We start from the raw sequence: 19,696 nt of genomic DNA, 5'->3' as shown, positions 1-19,696 counted from the left end.
TGACCAAATTTGGCATTTTAGGCGAACTCTAGAACATCAGGATGGATGAAGTTTTATTCATGCGGCTCAAAAGCTAGGGCACTTTCCAAGTCTTGCCAATAGATGCTGCCACCACTGAATCGTCCGGGTCTGCTACGTGCAAAAAAAAAAAAAAAAAACACAAACAAGCAAACAAGCAAAGCGAGGAACCAATTTCGCGAAATTATTTTTGGTGGCAGAAGGCCAGAAGAGATTATTCCTGTATTTCAATAGAGATATAGTCACGACAAGTCAACAATTCCAATGTATATGATGATTCCACTGTACTTCAGCATCCCCAATGGATTCACCTCTTCCCATCAGTCGTCATGCCGAGTGTATGTTTGCCTGTCCAAAATCTTCATCTATGCATATTTGTTAGTGCTTTCGCACACGGCCTTCATTACTTATGCTGTGAAGAACATCAAAAAAGTCGAGAGGCCGAGCGAATCTCCAAGCACCGCTCCGTAGTGATGCGCCGATATGGACACCTGGCTGTCGTCTTGGTTGAAAACGCGATGCGACCTTGAGCATTTGGCAAACTGTCTTCGCCATACATTGTGAAGACCCTGAAGCCAAAAATAAACCATTGTCTTCAGTTGCAAACCTCATGCACCACAGAAGACAGAGAGCGGTCAAAAATGGAACTCACATGCAAGTACGCGCTCTAGGCCCCTGAGACGAAGTCGAAGACGAAGTCTCGCTGTCGAAACTGAAATCCGACGTTTGTGCATTGTTGCCCGACTAATGACCGATGCTTTCGTCTTAAAAAACGAAACCGAAACCAGCCGACGTGCTCAGTGTCAGCTTTCGCTTTTGAGGAGCGCGCAGCGATGCGGATGCCATTGTTTCCGGCTGACACTGCTGCGGCCATCCAAAGTTTTATTTTTCGCGGCGTCCCCTCATGTCGAAACACTAAAACAAAAACTGCAATCAAAAAGAACAGTTGTTGAGCACACAAACGAAGCACATCTAGAACGCTCCAGAATGAGCTTTCTGCGCGGGTGCTTTGAATCGTTCAAATGTGAACGATGGCCTATGGCGCGGTAGCGAAAGAGTGAAGAAGTAAAGAGGGCAATGTCATTAGCAACGAAAGAGGAAGTAAAGAAAGCTTTAGGAGCAATAAAAAGGGGGAAAGCAGCTGGTAAGGATGAGGTAACAGCAGATCTGTTGAAGGATGGAGGGGAGATTGTGGTAGATAAACAAGTCACCTTGTATACGCAATGCCTCATGATCTGGAGCATGCCAGAAGCTTGGAAAAATGCTAACATAATCTTAATCCTTAACAGAGGAGACGTCAAGGACTTGAAAAATTACAGACCAGTCAGCTTACTCTCCTTTGCCTATAAAGTGTTTACTACGGTAATCGTTAATAGTCGGGACAACCTTAGACTTCAGTCAACCAAATGATCAGGCAGGCTTTTGTAAGGGAAACTCCACAATATACTATATTCACACTATCAATGCGGTGAAATTGAAATGTGCAGAATATAACCAACCCCTCTATGTAGCCTTTATAGATTACGAGAAAGGATTTGACTCAGTCAAAACTTCAACAGTAATGTAGGCATTGCAGAATCTGTATAGAAGAGCCTTGTGTAAAAACCACGCTTAGGCTTAGCTAGGCTGTCTGTGTGCGGTGCACGGTGTAAAGCATCGCACCATCATGGCACTGTCAAAGCCCAAAAAGAGAGATTTGCAGCTTGTATGTTGCAGCAGCTACGTTAGTTCTGTCTCATGCGAATACCTTATAAAGTGAGTTGCTCGTAGTAACGAATTGTGAATAAAAGCAAAAAGTCAGTGATTCAGTGAAAAACTTTTTGATTGAGGTCATTGCAAAACTCATTGCAACGGGCTGTTATACTCTTGATAGTATCTATCCTCCTGTGGCTGTCCATACTTCTCTAACAGTATCTGTCTCCACCCAGATGACTGATGTATGGTGAGTGTGGTTGTGACCCATCGCAGTACTGGGTGACTTGAGGGGAGATGTGAAAACTGGCTTGTCGAGGCTGGCTTTTCTGTTTGAGGTGGCTCAGTGGTTTTGGCATTGAGCTGCTTAGCTTGACTATGCATTTCGAGGAAGGTGAAATGCAAAAGCGGCTGTGTGACGTCGGTGCATGGTAAGGAACCCTAGGTCGCCAAAAATAATGAAACGTTGGACCCACATACCACTAACCGTACCATGTGCATGGTTCTCAAGTACAGAAATTGTTTTTTCATTTCTTTTTGTTTCAGGCACACTTTTGTAATATTTTTGATACTGTCTGCTGCTTGCAGGAGATGCTGCACTCTTAGATGCTGCAAAAAAAGGCAATCTTGCAAGGGTAATGAAGCTGGTGACACCGGAAAATATCAACTGTCGGGACTCGCAAGGCAGGAACTCGACACCGCTCCATCTGGCAGGTGAGATGTTGACCTTGTTGAGGATGTGAGCAAAATTTTTCCTTCAGTACCCAAGTGGTAGTTTTCCACCGCGAGGCAGTTATTCTATACCTCAGCTACCCAAAAATTGACTAGGATAGAGGAACTGGTGGAGGGCTACAAAAGCGTGGAATGGGTTATTGCTGGATTGTGTTGCAGACAGGAAGGTGGCCACTAACGGCATTGCTCAGGTTGTATGCTGTAAACACGGTTTACCTGGCACGCACATTAAATTGCTTGTACGCAGTAGTAGTGCTGTCTTGGCAGTGGCAAAAGGTGCATGCCATTAGCATTGGTTCCTTTCCCGACTTCAGCGAGGCATATATTTTAGTTTCTTTAACTCCACTGTTTTTGTATTCAGAAAAGTAATTATTAGGAATATAGTAGATTGCCTTTAAGATGATCTTGAAAAGACCAAAGAATTTGTTTATCTTATCAGAAGTTCATCTTAACAGTAGTGCCCCTAAAAAAAGGTATATGTTAAGTCAGGTTCATCACAACTTTTATAAAACTTGGTGATGGCTCCAGCTGCGCCAGAGGTAAAGTTGCACTGCACAAGGCAGTGCAGAAATGCGCCTACTTGCTCTTTGTTGCCAGTCTTGAGCACCACCAACTTCCACACGACTTGATTCTTAACACCCCTTCCCCCTTAGTTTGTCTCGGGAATTGGCCAGAGCCAGCACGAAGTCTCGCAGATGGGATCGGGCTCTCCGAGCTCGCTATGAGTGACATAGGGTCAGTAGTTAGCAGGCGTATCTCGCTCCCCTGCCGACATTTGTTGAGGCATAGCCGTTGGCACAATTTGTGGCATGGCTGTATCATCTGAGGATGGTTCAGCTGTTGGCTGCCTGTCCAGTGTACTGTCCTCGGATGGCTTGCTGCTCACTACGTCTGGTGTTGTCCATTGCATGGGATAAATTTCTTCCGGTGACCGTCCTTGTGCGGGGTAGACTTCTGGCTGTGGTTCTGTGGGTACTGGTCCCCCACCTCTGCAAGGGGTAATGGCCTGGAGACGGGGCTGGTCCACGTGCCGGCCATCAGGAAGAGTAACTTCATAGGAGATTGGGCCTGTGGCTCGGGCTACCACAGCGGGGACCCACGGAGGACCCTGGCTTGCATGCCAACACAGGGTCTTCAGGCTGGAATGAATGTGGCATCGGCAGCTGTCCTGTATGCTGGGAGGACATATGTGGGGCCCTGTCTGTATGCAGCCGGTCCAGCATGGTTAACAGCCGGCGGCCCATCTAGAGTTTGGGTGGTGAACGCCCTGTGCCTGTGTGCAGGATTACATGATGTTGTAACATGAAATCTGCTAGTCGCCCTTGCCTTTGTGGGCTCCCAATATAAACTATTTGTAATCTCCCTGTGCAGGCTGGGGCACATTTTTCTTGTTTCTATTTTTTTTTAGTCCCACTATAATCTATGTCCAATCTCCCTGCATGGGCTGGGACTCTTTTCCTTAATTATTTTTTTCTTAGTTACAAAATATTTTGGTCCAATTTCCCTGAATGATACGGGACAGTACCTCCTTGGTGGTTTGCACCATCCCTTCAGCTTGACCATTTGTGGAAGGATGAAAAGGTGTGGAAATCATCTGGCAAATCAGTTTGGCATTACGGAAACCTCAGAACTCGGCTGACGTAAACTGAGGCTCATTGTCAGACATGAAAGTTCCCAGCCACCACACATTCCACCCCACAATTCCCGGCTACCACACATAACTGCGGGCCAGTGCCTTCGTCTGAACAATGCCTGGATGTCTAGCATGCAAGGCTTTTTCAAAGACCCTGGAATGTAGCTTCTTGGGGATCACCACACGGTCCCCCCACAGCAAGCAGCCTTTGTGGGCCGACAGCTCATGTTGCCTGGCCACAAATGGTGTGAACTTGTGCTGTGCCTTGGTGGCCACCCCTTCCATGCCCAGTTGAGTACTCGGGATATGAAATGGTCCTTGGCAGAGTGCATGGCAATGTCAGCCGCATGGAGTGGAGGTTCTGGAAGAATGTCCAAGAGCATGATGATCTTTGCTGGGTCCCCGCAGGGGCATCTGCAACGTGCACATGCTGGTGAGTTGCGACACCGCGTGTTCCTGAGCATCTGTAGGGACATCCGCGCTGGGGATAATAGTGAGCAGCGCGTCACCATGAACCCGAGCACGTGCACTTAGCCGTGCGTGGCATCGCCGTGTTCGGGGGAAAGGGGATCCAAGTGGTTGAGGCGATGCCGAGTGTTTGGACCTTTAAGGCCCCTCGGCGGAGGCAACACACCACTTTGGCCCCAGCTTTCCATAGACGGCACCTCTGTTTTTTTTTTTTTTCGTTTTTTTCCCCCCCCCACTTTTCATAGGTTGCTAGGGTCAACCTTGTGTGGCCAACCACCCTGAGTTGCATCATATCTGATTATATGTGGGGTGTACAGCTGGCGTGGGCAGTACTCGCGTGCAAGTTCCTGCCCTGTCCCTTTGTTGGGCTCCTAGGTGGGTGGCTGGCACTATGGCTGAAAAAAGCATATATTTCATGGCTCCCCCTCTCCCACAAAATGATCGCCCTCGAGAAAGTAGTGTGACTGATGTAACAGTAGAATTCCTGCAAAAAACAAAACTTTTCCTTAACATAGGGAAGATGTAGAGCAGCCAGCCAGGAAAATGTCTCCGTTCACTGTTTCTAAATCTCTTATTGATGCCCTGGGCCTTGGCTACAAAGTGACGAAGTTAGCCAGTGGTGACCTACTTCTTCAAATCCGAGACAAGTACAGTACTCCAAACTCCCAACCTTAGTTTCTTTTGGAGACATTCCTGTATCCGTAACTACTCAGCGATCACTGAACACAGTGAAAGGCGTCATATCTGACCATGATTTTCTGAATCTTTCTGAAGAAGAGATGCTAGACAGTCTGAAAAACCATAACGTCACCGATGTCCATCATATCAAAATTGGAAAAGACAAGGAAATACCGACAAAACACCTAGTCCTGACCTTTGCCTCCAGCCATCTCCCCGAATCCATAGAAGGAGGGTATATTAGAATAACTGTAAGACCATACTTTCCAAATCCTAGACGATGCTTCAAGTGTCAAAGATTCAGCCATGGCTCTCAGAACTGTCGCGGCCACCAAACATGGGCCAAATGTTCGTCAAATGATCATGAGTCTGTGGACTGCAATGCTGCACCACTGTGCGCGAACTGCGAAGGGGATCACCCCGCGTACTCGAGGTCGTGTCCAACCTTGAAGAGAGAGGAATAATAACGATGGAGGCAAAGGAAAACATAACATATCAAGAAGCACGACTGGGCAACCCCTGCTGCTGGCTCCTCCTCAGGAGAGGCCCACAAACTGCACACAGGCGATGGACACAGATGCAGCTCCCTTGAGCGTCGAAGAAAAGAGAAGACCCCAATTACAGCACCCTCAGAACTGGTATCTTACCAGAAATCATCTAACGTGCCGTTCCTTGTGCAGTGGAACTGCCTAGGTCTAAGTTACAGTGACATAAAAGGGCTTGTCAATAAACTGCCCTCGATGGCTTTATGCTTACAGGAAACCAACTTATGTCCTAAACAAAAAAACAAAAACAGTTTAAACAAGTATAATGTCTTTTGGTGTGACCGAGAGCAAGCGAGTAAACTGTCTGGAGGTGTTGCCCGTTGTCCCCCAGATTGGTGTTGCAACCCGCTAAATCAGACTTCACACAAAATACGAAGCTGTTGCAGTCGCCATCCTTCATTATAAAACAATCACAATATGTACCATATATCTTGAGCAACACCTAACAGTAACACTTCATGGTTTAGAAACCCTTTTAGGTCAACTGCGAGAGCCATACCTGGTAGTTGGGGATTTTAATGCCCACTCCGATTTTTGGGGAAGTGCACACACTGATGATAGAGGTCGTATTTTAGAAGATTTTATTCTAAGTAATAACGTGTGCCTCCTAAATGCCGGCAAAAACACATACTGCTATCTGAGCACGGGAAAAATGAGCTTCATAAAGATGACTTTTAGTTTACCGTGTCTTTTTAGCAATTTTAAAGTGGATGTCACTGACAAACCAAAGGGCAGTGATCACCTCCCAGTAATAATCAGCTTAACACCTGCACCAGAGGTCATCCCAAGGAAACCACGACGTTGGAAGCTACATTTAGCCGACTAGGCACTAGAGAAAAGGCCAGCCTAGATAAAATAGCTTCGGATAATCTCAGCATAGATGAACTAAATGAATTGATCACCAACTGTGTTCTAACCATTGCACGCCTAGCGATTCCTCAGTCGTCCGGAGTGGTAAAACAAAATCGAAAAATTTGGTATACACAAGAATGTCGAGGTGCAAAAAAGAAACAAAGCCTGGGGAATTTTCTGTCGATACCCAATGCAGGAGAATTTGAAACTTTAAAAAGTCCATAGCAAAAGCCTGATATATCCACCGTAATGCTGAAAAACTCCCATGACAAGGTTGTGCGTCGTCTGTAAATAGCTTGACCACATCAAATATGGTTAAAAAGATAAATGGCAGCTAGGCCCCATTCACAGTTCCTTTTTTGTCAGCCCCTGGTATAGAGACAGAAATGTGGAAGAGCAGGCAGACATTCTGGGTGAATATCTTTCTGTAGTCTCCAGTTCATCTCACTACACAGAGTCATTCCTGAAACGCAGCTGAAGAACACAGGTGGCGGTACAAGTGGTTCTTGTGGTAATTTACTTACAGTTGAAAGAATTCACACAGTACTGTCCGCCGGTAAGGAGACTGCACCCGACCCTGATGAAATACATTATCAAATGCTAGCCCATCTCTCTGAGCATGCTGTAGATGCACTTTTAACATTTTTGAACAAAGTCTGGGTATGGGGGAAAATACCTGAAACCTGGAAGGTCATTATTGTTCCATTTTTTTAAAGCCCGGCAAACCACCTACCCTTCCTAGCAGCTATAGGCCCATTGCCCTCACCAGCTGTGAGCAAAATTCTTTTGAACGTGTATTGAATGTCAGATTAACATACGTGTTAGAAGCCCATGAGGTTCTGAATGTTCACAAGTGTGGTTTTAAAAAGACGTGCTCCACTACCGACCACCTGGTTCATCTTGAAAATACTGTCTGAGAAGCTTCTTGCTGTCTTCTTCGATTGAGAGAAGGCACAACCTGGAGGTTTGGGATTCTTCAGGACCTGGCTGAAGACTTCTTGTCTAGGTGTTCATTTAATGTCCGCCTAGGCTATTGTAAAAATGAATTCTATTAGGAAAATAATCCCAATCTCCGCCGCCGCGGTGGCTCAGTGGCTATGGTGCTCGGCTGCTGACCCAAAAGACGCGGGTTCGATCCCGGCCGCGGCGGCTAGAATTTCTTTGGAGGAGAAATTCTAGAGGCCCGTGTACTGTGCGATGTCAGTGCACGTTAAAGAACCCCAGGTGGTCGAAATTTCCGGAGCCCTTCACTACGGCGTCTCTCATAGCCTTAGTCGCTTTGGGACGTTAAACCCCACAAAACCAAACAAAACCAAACCAATCCCAATCTCCGTTATGTATTCTGTCTGTGTAGATGGTCTTCAGATAGCTTCCACATCCTCCAACATAGGAACATGCGAAAGACAAATACAGGTAATGATAAATGAACTGGCAACATGGGCGGACAGATATGGTTTTCGTTTTTCTCCACAGAAAACAGTCGCCATTCTGTTCTCACTCAAGTGAGGCTTACAAACAGATCCCACGCTATATCTGAATGAAACCGAATTACCTATAAAAAATGAGCACAAATTTTTAGGCATAACTTAACTCACTTTCCTGTCTTCCCGGTCACTGAACATACTTAAAGTTCTTTCACACAAACACGGGTTCTGACAGGACAAGCCTACAAATTTTTCGCTCTGTGGTACGATTCTGTTCAGACTATGGTTGCATAGTATATGTTTCAGCAAGGCTGTCTTACTTGAAATAACTAGACCCAGTACACAATTTAGGTTTGCGTCTTTCAACTGGTGCATACAAGACGTCACCCATAAACAGTCTCTATGTAGAAACCAATGAACTACCACTTGCAGACAGAAGAAGCATGCTCACATGCTTATACATTCTGAAATTGCATTCCCTACCGAAACATATCTGTTACCCTATAGTTACAATGCGCCCATGTAGAGCACTGTTTAACAACAAACCTCAGATTACCAGACCACTGCTCTTACAATCTCAAGAGATGTCCCAGAATCTCGGCGCAGGGGACACGTTAGGCACAGAGACGAGACCCACTACCTCCATGGTACAATTTCCCTGCAATCTGCGATTTCAACCTTACATACTTCCATAAGAAACAAACTCTACAACAACATATCATACAAGAATTCCCTGCGCTGGAAAAAAAATACGGTAGTTTTACGGAATTTTATACTGATGATTCAAAAACGGATGTTTACGTAGGAAGTGCAGTGGTGCAAAGGAATTCGGAGGAAACAGTACAACTTCCACAGTGCGCATCCATCATCACTGCTGAATGCTGCGCAGTATGTATGGCCATAGAAAAAATACTAAACGAGAACCTCACACAGACTCCTTCAGTGTACTTACAGCTCATGCAATGAAGCAAACAACGCACACCAATTTTCCTTGGACTAGACTAGTTGGCAGTGTTGGTACTTTCATGAAAATCACCGAAAGCCCACCGTCTCCTGCTGCCCCTTCTAACATCTTTGTGCATTCTTGTATGCAGCTGGATACAACAACCTGGAAGTTGCTGAATTGCTGTTGGAGAATGGTGCAGATGTCAATGCACAGGACAAGGGTGGACTCATTCCATTGCACAACGCATCTTCGTATGGGGTAATGACAATGTTAATTTGTCAGTGGCATAATAGCACCCACTTGATTTGGATTTGTGTCACTCCGCCAAGTAGTTCGACCGCGTGGCTTTCGAAAACCTACGGCTTCCCGAAAACCTGTGCTTGTGTTGCTTCACTAAATCCAGCAGTTCCACCTTCAAGTGGTCATTCGAAAATGGTATGTTTTTTTCCGTAAGCCAGGACTGAATCTCCACTTTTCGGTTGCTCGTCGACGGCACTTTTTCCAGTTGTACGCTGTAGTAAGAAGTGTTATCCTTCACGATTACGCTGTTAGGCAGGATACTTGGCAAAAATTGTTCCGTAAATCACTTGTCAAATTGAGCACCATCCATTTCTGAGTGGTAATCAGTAGCTCCTTTGGTTGCCCGAAAGATGAGGAGCGCTCCCTCAACAAATCCGTCTTCACTTCCTGCGTGTGCAGTGATGAGTCCGCCACCTTTGCCACTTGGTACGTGAAGACCAGCAGTGAAGCCCTGCTGGAATGCTTCATCTCGTGAACTCACAGTCGTGTCCGTCCAAACCTTATCTTTCGTATGGCCAGCATTCACCCACGTCTCATCAATGTAGTACTGCAAAACAAAATTATAATCTCGCATAAGTTGTAGCCCAGAAGCATGTACATACTACCATGATGACAAGTATAATAATGTATTCATGCACTAGCTATCAGTTGCATGCACAGCTCTCCTGTCAACGACTGGGCGATGGTGGAGGTGCCGTCGCAGAGAAAAAGAGGTCAACGTGACACGTACTGTATTCACAGAGCAGTCACATTTTTTTTTAATGCACGAAAAAATTTGTACGTGCCAGTGCTGTTTGCGCATCTCCCGAATGGTTCGCAGATACTTTCACCGCCACGCGATATCGTCTCTTTCAAGTAGCGCCGAGTTTCGCTTGTGCTCTTGAAAAGCAAACCCAATGTCGTTAAGCATCCTGCGCATTGTACGCACACACACGTTTGGCATGTCTATGTCCGGGTCATTTATCACATCGTTCCGGATCTTTGCAGCAATCGGCAGTTCATTTTGCAAGAAATACTTGTGTACTTTTCGCTGCAGAGCACCGACAGTAAATGTGTCATACCGCTGCAGTCTTGTCTTCCCAGTTTTCTTAGAAACACCTCCTGGCGTCCACCTCAGCCGCTTTCGTTTCAGCGATTTCAGACCGTTGCACAAAGCTCCTTTTTGATGTGGGCGACGGTACGCTCACTCACTCCAGTCAGGTTGCTTACTTTCCGGTACGCGCAAGTGGTCAGAAGTCCACGGTCACTACTCCTCACGCCTGCATACACATTGCAGATCATTTCCTTCATTTGCTTCAACAGCCAGTGTTTCTTGAACTTGTCTCGAATCTTGTCTGGCGAAAACGCTTCCAACCCTTGCGAAGTGGACGAGCCGGAACAACCGGAACCACCCGAACAGTCGGCAGTCGTCATCTTGTCTGCAAGGTCGGGGCGTGTCGAAAACCCGCGACAAACATGAGACGAGAAAACCCGGTGGAACCAAGAAAAGTGTTTTAGGCTTGAAAACTTAATTTCGAAAAATTGGTACCGTGGCAAAAAATATACCGCAAATAAAGAGTGTTATGATTTCAATTTGTTTTTGCAGAAAATTGCTCATGCAACTAGGGACTACCGTATTTACCCAATTCCAACGCGCCCCCGATTCCAACGCGCACCCAATTTACGGCACCAAAAAAAAAAAAAAAAATTCAAGCCCCGATTCTAACGCGCGCCCGATATTGGTAATGAAAAAAAAAAAAACTACAAGCCCCGCTTCTAACGTGCATGTGACTTCCACGAATGAAAATAATTTGCAACCGTTTTTATATTTTAAGGAGAGAAGCGGGTGAAGAAACCGCGATTTTTTTTTTCGATAAAGTCGATTTTGTATTCCTCCAAGCCTGTTCTTTTATATGTAAAAAAATCAAAGCCGATAATCAATGGGAAGTTAGTAAAAAATGCAATTAAAGCACTCGCGGTGGCTCGCGAAAGTGTGAATTTGACCGAATTTCGGGAAAGCAGCATTTCGTTCCACGGCGTCGCCCACTCTTGAATTTTCGCGGGGAAGTAGGCCTACCCATCTTCTACCAGAAGCCACTTCGGCAGCGGCGCATTCTTGATAAAAATACGAAAAAAAAGATCGTTTACCGCCCGAGTCGAGCGTCGCGACTGGCCCTTTAAATCACGTGGTACGATCGGAGCCCTTCCATTGGCTACGAGCATTCCACCGCACGGTCGGACGCAGACGTTCTTTCTTCGTTCTGCCGCCACCGAGACGTGAACCAACGCTTCTGCCCGGGTTTTTCTCCTTTCTCCGCTATGGATGCGACTGAGAAACGAGATTTTCGTTCACGCAAGTTCCTGACAAAGCACCAGTATAAAGGAAGACGCCCTAAGCACAAGCGGAGAGCTCCGGTGACGGGAGGTTCGTCTGCTGCTAGGCGTAACTGCGGCAATGGCGATGCACCATTTGGATCCTTCAAACTTCTTGCGGAGCATCCATGACTTCGTCAGTGCATCTGAGCGAAAGATAAAGATGTTCGACGGCCAAAACAAGCGTAAAAACGAGCGCGGAAGCGCTGTTATCTGCGAGATCGGCATGATGCACGACCTCGCCAGCGGCGCGGCGTGCCCCGCCTGCGGACGATGTAATCTCTGTCAGAGAATCGGCCGCAAAACAGAAAAGACTCTCATCGTTTTTAGTACTTTACCGCCGAAATGACGCGTTTCCGACAGCCGTTGTTTCATCAACATATTCTTCGAGCCGCGTATCTCGATCGTGGAAAGGCAGTGATGAGGCATCTGCCCGTGGCAGTGCACGGGATACCGTCGCCGTGAACGTGGTCCGTGGTCGCTGAGCACGCGACCAATGACAAGCGCCACACCGGTTGAAAACGGCTCCTGCGACGCAGAAAACGACGAGCAAACGTGCTCCCGTGTTTGCCAGCAGTTAGTGAGCTCCCACATCGTATAATGGCGATGACTATGGGCAGCTATGGGGCAGTTTCGGTTTGCACTCGAATCCAACGCGCATGCGATTTTGAGACGTATTTTACCCGAAAAAAGGTGCGCGTTGGAATTGGGTAAATACGGTATTTTCAGCTGCATAGGAAGATAATGCGTTTCGGCTCTGTAGCTTTGGCTCCATTGCCAAGAAAAAGTGTCCCTGAGTTTAGTGAAAGTATTGGAGGACTCTAGTTTTATAGCCGCTTGCTGATGATAGGGCAGAGCTATGTTCTCATTTTTTTTCTAGTTTGCTACTCACACTCGTTGCACTTTTTCTCTTAGTTACTTTGTAGCTTTCTTTAGTGACAATTTACCTTCCTGGTGACATTACTTCAGAATGACTGGTCATCAGACATGCTCGCTTGGTACAAGTGCAGGATATAAGAGTGGAAGCATTACTCGAAACTCTCCCATTTTTTTTTTCCAGCACTTGGACATAGCTGCCCTTTTGATAAAGTACAATACTGTGGTGAATGCAACTGACCGATGGGGCTTCACACCATTACATGAGGCTGCGCAGAAAGGCCGTACTCAGCTCTGTGCCCTGTTGGTGAGTCCTTTGTTTGTCTGTGCGGTTCAGGGGTAGTATGGTTGCTGTGCAACTTGCATTGTATCTTGTAAAATGATGAAAGAGACGGAAACCACTTTCCCTGAACCACCCCATGAATGTATTGAGTAAGCATGCCAAGGTTGTTTGTTGCACCACTCTGAGGCCAGTTTCACGGACTGCGACTAGAACAAAAATGTTTGGCACAGTCGGTGATCGCGCAGTGGGATTTTCTGTCAATGCCCAGCAAATTTGGTCAGAACGACACATTGGGCTTCTTCACGTTTACATAAGCAACCCATGATTAAACGTAGCAGTAGCAAAACGTGGAATGTGGTGACGTTGCTATTATCAGCGTACTTTAGACGCCATGCAATCTTTTGTATGTTTTGATTAGAATAAACTTTGTTGCTGTCATAATGCTAGCTGTAATGCGGCGCTCCCACTCAGCGCTGATAGTTTGTGTTTGGCTGTGCCATGCCTGCCTACTGAGGAAGTGGCACTGGAGGGAAATAAAGATCAGTTCGGTTTGGGCAGACGACTCGGGCATGTTCCTTGGTGTTCCGTGGGCATTGTGGACTATGCGCACACTTATCAACTGGCGACGAGGGTGAAAGAAATTTTCATGCAAGTTTTCGTTTCCCTACCATTCGACCGTCTGTACTCATGCCAAAACTTCGGCCATCTTGAGCCATTTGAGGGAGGAGGAGACGACTGGCCTAATTATGTGGACCGGCTCAAAGCATCTTTCTTGGCGAATGATATCGCCGAAGCCAAGTGAAAATTCGTTACTGGTCATTTGCTGCGGGCAGAAAATGTATGCATTGCTCAGTAATTTGGTCATACCCAACATGCCCATTGATAAGACTCTGGACGAGGTCCTGTACGCCAGACTTTGGGGTCACCATAACCCCAGTAGCCACAGTAAAGCGGTACCCTATTCCAAGGATTGAGGATATCTGGGCCATGCTTGCTGGTGGTGAGAAACCTACGAAATTAGACTTGGTGAGTCATGTACCAGCAAGTTGTCCTTGATGATGCCTCTAAAGAGTATGTCACGATTTCGACGCATATGGGGTTATTTCAATACACCCGCTTGCCTTTTGGTGTTTCATCTGCTCCTGCAATGAGATGGAGAACTTGTTTAGAGGACTGCCACATGTACTATCAGCGTCAAATGAAATGCGAACAAAACACCTGAAACGCGAGCACAAAAAATCAAGCATATTAGAGGCTGGAGGTGAAATACAGGCGTGGGCTATTAACATTTCAGAAGAGCGGTCTTTTCTGCTTCGATGGGAAGATCAACTGCTCATGTATTTTGCCTCCCTAGTATAATATCTGCGATTTGGGCTGTTCGCGTTTCAGTTGGCTTGTTCGCGTTTCAATTGACGCTGACAGTACATAGCAGACTACTTTGATGTCATTCTTGTTGCCGGTGCAAGCAATGCTGAGCACCCATGCAGCTTCCGCGCTGTGCTTGACAAAGAATCTGGCCTGGAGTTGAAACACGAGTTTAGTACCTAGGGCACATCATCAGCAAAAAAGGCCTTTCCCCAAATGCTGTCAAGGCATTTCGCATGCGCCTGTGCCACAAGATATCCAGGAACTTCAAAGTTTCTTGGGACTTGTCACTTTCTATATCCGTTTCTTACCCAGTCTTTCTGCACTGGTGTCCTTGTGATAGAAAAAAGTGGGAGATGCAAGCTCCTGGTGACTTCAGCTCCAGCTCTTGTGCATTTTCACCCCAGCAGGCCTGTGTGCCTCAGCTGAGATGGATTTGCCTTATGGCATATGTGCAGTTCTGGCGCACAAAGGTGCTGATGGCCAAGGATGTCCCATTGCTTTTGCCTCGCGGAGCTTGTCATAAGCAGAACAAAACAGTAAACTTGACAAGGAGGCACTGGCTGTGGCATGGACCGGTTCCACCAGTACTTGTGGGGCATATCATTTGACGTACAGTACGGTCCACTGTTAAAGGGAACATGCGATCGCGTGCCCTCCGGGCTTCACGAAGCCATGCTGCCTAGATGCGGCGAGAATATGCGGCATGAGGCGCATGCGTGAAAAGACGAAACGCCATGTTTACTGCGCATGCGTCTTGTGCCGACAATTCCCGCAAGTTCTCAGCGGCAGCGCGCCGCGAAGCTCTGAGGTCACGGGATCGCATGTTCCCTTTAACAGTGGACCGTACTGTACACACTGACGACAAGCCGCTTCTTGGAATGTTGCGCGTCAACAAGCTCGTTCCAGCGCAAGCTTCACTTTCACTGGTCAGATGGTCTCTGAAGCTTTCTGTTTGTTTGTTTATTTGGTACCTGCATCGCCTTTCGGCATTACAGCAGGGGGGCACTTTCACATTCAAAAAACAAGAAATCATGCACTTAACGCGTGAAAAAAGGCATCATTAGGTAGAATATTAAGGGGCAACTCCGGTGATTTTTCAGCCATTTTAAGTTAATGGCTGTTTTGTGTTCTTAAGAACCTCCTGTAATGTGTACGATACAAGGTTTTCAAAAGCGACCCTAAAATAATTATTTTTAAACAGCAAAAAACGCACAACTCGAAACCGAAACCGGGGAGGTGCCTTCATGCGGTATTGACTGTGACGTCACTGACGTGTTCGCCGCGTTGTGAAGTCCCCGAAGGTATCGCAACTACCCTGAGCCGTGCTGCCGACATGACTGAAAGCGCGGAGAACAGCTTTTCTGAGACCAGCGAGTCTTTAAAAGACGACTCATTCGACGATTTCGAACTGGACGAGTCGCCTTTCAAGTATGATCCACCGCCGCGCGAGCCCGCCGAGTCACACCGCAGGCCGCGTCACCTGCAGCATGGAGACGGTCTGAACTCGGAGAAGTAATTACTTGAGTCATTTCTCGTGCATGCATTTGTGACACAGTCGTCAGTACAAAAGTTATTGTCATGCTCCCGCTGACAGCTGTTCGTGTGGCGAGTGCCGGCCGACCCAGCCTGATGAAAGAATCTGCTGTCCGAACGTTGCCGTGGTGCACAACGTCCTTACAGGGGCATGCACCACCAACAGTCCTCTCTTTGCGAAGCTTTGTCTCAATGGCGAGCTTTTGGAAATGAGTTCACGCCATAATCCAACATACCGCTTTCTCTTGACGGCCGCGTTTCGTTCAGCTGGCCGCTGCGATGGGCGGTTGTACTCGAATAACGTTGGCACAGAATATGCCTTCAAGCGTCGGTTGAACGAAGCCTTAGCGAGTCCAAAGCTCTCTCTGAAGTACACGCTGTCTTCATAGCAATCTGGCGTGAGCACAAGCGGGAATGCTTCCTCGGAGACCAGTTGACACGGCGGACAGCTCTCCCCCACTTGTCGCGAAGGTTCTTATCGCTAGGAAACCTACGCTAGATCACGCCCGTTGTCACAGATGAAGAATTTGTGCACCCCACAGCACAACAGAAGTTGCCGTGACCCATCACTCTGGCGTACACATCACATCAGGCACGTTGAGATGGCGCGAAATTTCATAGGCGGTCGAAATAATTCCGGAGACCTCCACCATAGACCTCCACCATGGCACATATTTCTTCTTTCACTCCCCCTTACAATGCTGTTCGGGCTGTAGTTCGGGTGTCTGTTACTGCGTCATTTACTTTCCTCAAAACCAATCTTCAGTTTTCCCCTGCACTGCCAACGCCAGCGCACGCCCGACCAGCTTGACACGCCGACTCGCCAGTGATGTCACAGTACAGGGTGGCCTGTAGAAGTTGCTCGATCAATGGGTGCCGCTCGCGTCGAGGAGCGCTTGTCTTCAAAATTCGCTTGCGGAAAAACTACACCGCTTTCAGGTGCAAAATTTTACATGAGACATCAAACTACCATATAGAATGCAGACCTAAAATTTCATTTTAATCGGTGAACATCGAAAAACCGCTGGAGTTGCCCTTTAACAATATGTGGCGGCAAAGCATTCCATTCGCAAACTGTTCGCAGAAAAAATGAATAACGGAGTACGTCACCTTTAAAAGGAAATTCATAAAGCTTTAAATTGTGGTCCCTTCGCTTCGAGACATAGAAAGGCGGCTTCAAATATTTTGATCCGTCTATAGCAGTCTTGGAATAGAAAATGTTATGTAAAAATTTTAATCTCAGATTTCTTCTTCGAGTTTTAAGTTCTGGCCACTGAAGATTCCTTTTGCTTTCCGAGATACTGAGTGTCCTGGAATAATTTCCAAGTACAAAGTGGACTGCCCCGTTTTGAATTTTTTTCCAATATATCAATAAGTTCTTGTGTGTGCAGGTCCCAGCACACTGATGCTTATTTGAGTACCGTGCGGACGCGAGTAAAATATAGCTGTTCTTTGGGATGCTGTGGAAGGTGGCTGAAATTTCTTCTTAACAAACCTAATACACCAGCAGCTTTCTTTACGACGTAATTAACTTGCTTTGACCACCTCAGGTCAGCAGTAAGATAAATGCCTAAGTATTTAAAATTCTGTTCTTTTTTCAAGGCCGCATGGTTTATAGTGTATATATAAGAAGGGTAGGAGTGCTTCCTCGAAAAGGTGACGTGTACACACTTTTTAGTATTCAAAGTCATATCCCAATTATTACACCACACAGCTATCTTATCTAAGTCATCTTGCAGGCTTTGCACATTAAGTGAACACTCTATAATTCTGTAAATCACGCAGTCGTGTGCGAACATTCTGAACGAAGAAGTAACATCAGCATTAATATCATTTATATACAACAAAAAAAGAAGTGGCCCCAGAACAGAGCCCAGGGGGACGCCTGAAGTGACAGAACCATAGTTCGAGGAGCGACCACCAACTACTACACACTGCTGCCGTAGGGATAGGTATTCAAAAATCCATACAATGACTCTTCTATTCAAATTGTATTTGCATAATTTAGAAGCAAGGAGATCATGCACAACAACACCAAATGCCTTCTGGAAGTCCAAAAAAATGCAATCAATAACTTTCTGTTTATCAATAGCAACTGCGATATCATACGTAAACTCAGCCAACTGTGTAGAGCAGGACAAACCTTGGCGAAATCCGTGCTGAGCAGGGTTAAGTAAATTATGTTTAACGAGGTGCGACATGATAGAACTGTAAATTACATGCTCCAATGTCTTGCAAGCTATACTAGTTAAAGACACTGGCCTATAGTTTTCTACCAAATTTCTCGGTCCACTTTTATGGGTGGGCAAAACGCGAGCCAATTTCCAGTCTTTTGGCAGAGTCCCTTCTTGGAAACTCTTTTCAAATCATCGAGTAAAATACAATGACAATGTATCAGCGCAATTTTTAAATCATCTGGGCCGCTTGCAACCGCGGGGTTCACATTGCACAATAACTTGCGAATTCCTGCTATACTAAAGATAACTTCTGGCATCAGATCAGCACTTGTTGGAATCTGCTGAACTCGCGAGTGGGATGAAATAAATACCGATAAAAAATATTTACTAAAGGTCTCAGCCTTACATGCGTCATCTTCAATGAGCGTATCACCACTTTTTATCATTGGTACCGAGCAGTCATCTTTGCCGCGACTGCGAACATGTTTCCAGAATTGCTTCGAATCCTGTACCAACCTGTTTCCAAGTAAAGAAAAGTAAGAAAGTTTCGCTGTTCCTTCTAGTGATTTAAACTCAAATTTCAACCTTTTTAGTTCAGCTAGATTCCCTGGGCGACGCCTTTCTCTGAGTTTCAGTTAAACTCGCTTTATTCTTTTCGTGAGAGCGCGTAACTGGCTGTTGAGCCATGGTTTGTTTTTAGCTCTTCTAGGAGATATAGTTTGCGTGGGGATGAACATGTGTTGCAGCTGTAAGAGTTTTTCTTTTAGAATGGTCCATAACTGCTCGGTATTAAGTTCATCAGCCAAAGTATCGAAAACAGAAAAATATGATTCTAACTCTATGTTAATGCTATCATAATTTCCCTTACTAAATACATAGACTTTTCGTGCGAGTTTCTTTGCGACTGACACATTTCCAATTGAAATGTCGGCTATCACTATATTGTGATCACTTATTCCCGGCAGTACTCTAACATCTGTTATAACGTTTGGGGTATTACACAGCAATAAATCAAGAATATTCCCAGAGCCATCATTGCGAGATGCATCATGAATGTACTGATGGAACCTGAATGAATCAATTAAATCGAAAAATGTCGAGTACAAGGAACCTTGAGCACTGTCTCTCGGGGAACTGGCTGACCAATCTATGCCAGGGAGGTTGAAGTCACCGCCCAACAAGATAGGATCACCTTCAACAGTGTCGAGAATACTTGATAGGTGCTCAAACTCTGCTCGCGATGAACCTGGTGGGCGGTAGAATACCCCAACTTTCAGGCTTTTTCCATTCGATAATCGTAATTTACAAAACGCAGACTCCGTATCAGCAGAAGAGTCTAACATTACACATAAGCAAACAGGGAAGGGGAATGAGGGGCTCGTTATAAATACGAGAGAAGTCAACAGCCACAGAAACCAAGGGACAGAGGGTATTTTTTAAAAAAATTTATTTATTTTGTGCTGTTGTTCGATTTAGAATATTACTGAATATGTTATCGCTTAAAGCTAATTGATTAGAAAAGCAGAAGAAAAAACAACCACATGCCGCCGGTGGGATCCGAACCCACGACCTCCGTCGTGGGCCTCGGCGAGGGCCTCGGTTCTGGCAGCCTTGACGCCATAGGAAGCATAAGAGGGTTCTCACACAGCTTCCACCCTCGCCGTTCGATGATGTTCTACGTCACATCAGCGGTAACTCAGGACGTGCTACGTCCGCCGCTTAAGAACGTGGGTGGCGCTGATGAACACTCTCAAGGTTAGGTTATTTGTAAACATAAATACCCCGAAAGCAGAATTGACAGCCGTCGCCGTAGCTCAGC

General features: G+C 46.2%; 1 protein-coding gene across 10 annotated transcripts in view; it reads left to right on the top strand.

Annotated features, from left to right (window-relative positions):
* Positions 1–19,696, top strand: part of Tnks (tankyrase) — a 242,880-nt gene that overhangs the window by 119,120 nt on the left and 104,064 nt on the right. For 8 of the 10 annotated variants that reach the window (XM_089578276.1, XM_089578274.1, XM_089578278.1 and 5 more), the window contains exons 16-18: positions 2,299–2,424; positions 9,137–9,246; positions 12,701–12,823. In XM_089578276.1, coding sequence (XP_089434402.1) covers positions 2,299–2,424; positions 9,137–9,246; positions 12,701–12,823 — 359 coding nt within the window. The remainder of the gene's footprint in view (positions 1–2,298; positions 2,425–9,136; positions 9,247–12,700; positions 12,824–19,696) is intronic. The other 2 variants (XM_089578280.1, XM_089578279.1) reach the window with 1 other exon arrangement.

The sequence above is a fragment of the Amblyomma mixtum genome, chromosome 3 (genome assembly GCF_055824585.1).
Source record: "Amblyomma mixtum isolate Tamu chromosome 3, ASM5582458v1, whole genome shotgun sequence".
In the NCBI taxonomy this organism is placed as follows: Eukaryota; Metazoa; Arthropoda; class Arachnida; order Ixodida; family Ixodidae; genus Amblyomma; species Amblyomma mixtum.
Note: the sequence above shows the minus strand (reverse complement) of the source record. Positions and strands in the feature narration are given on the sequence as shown.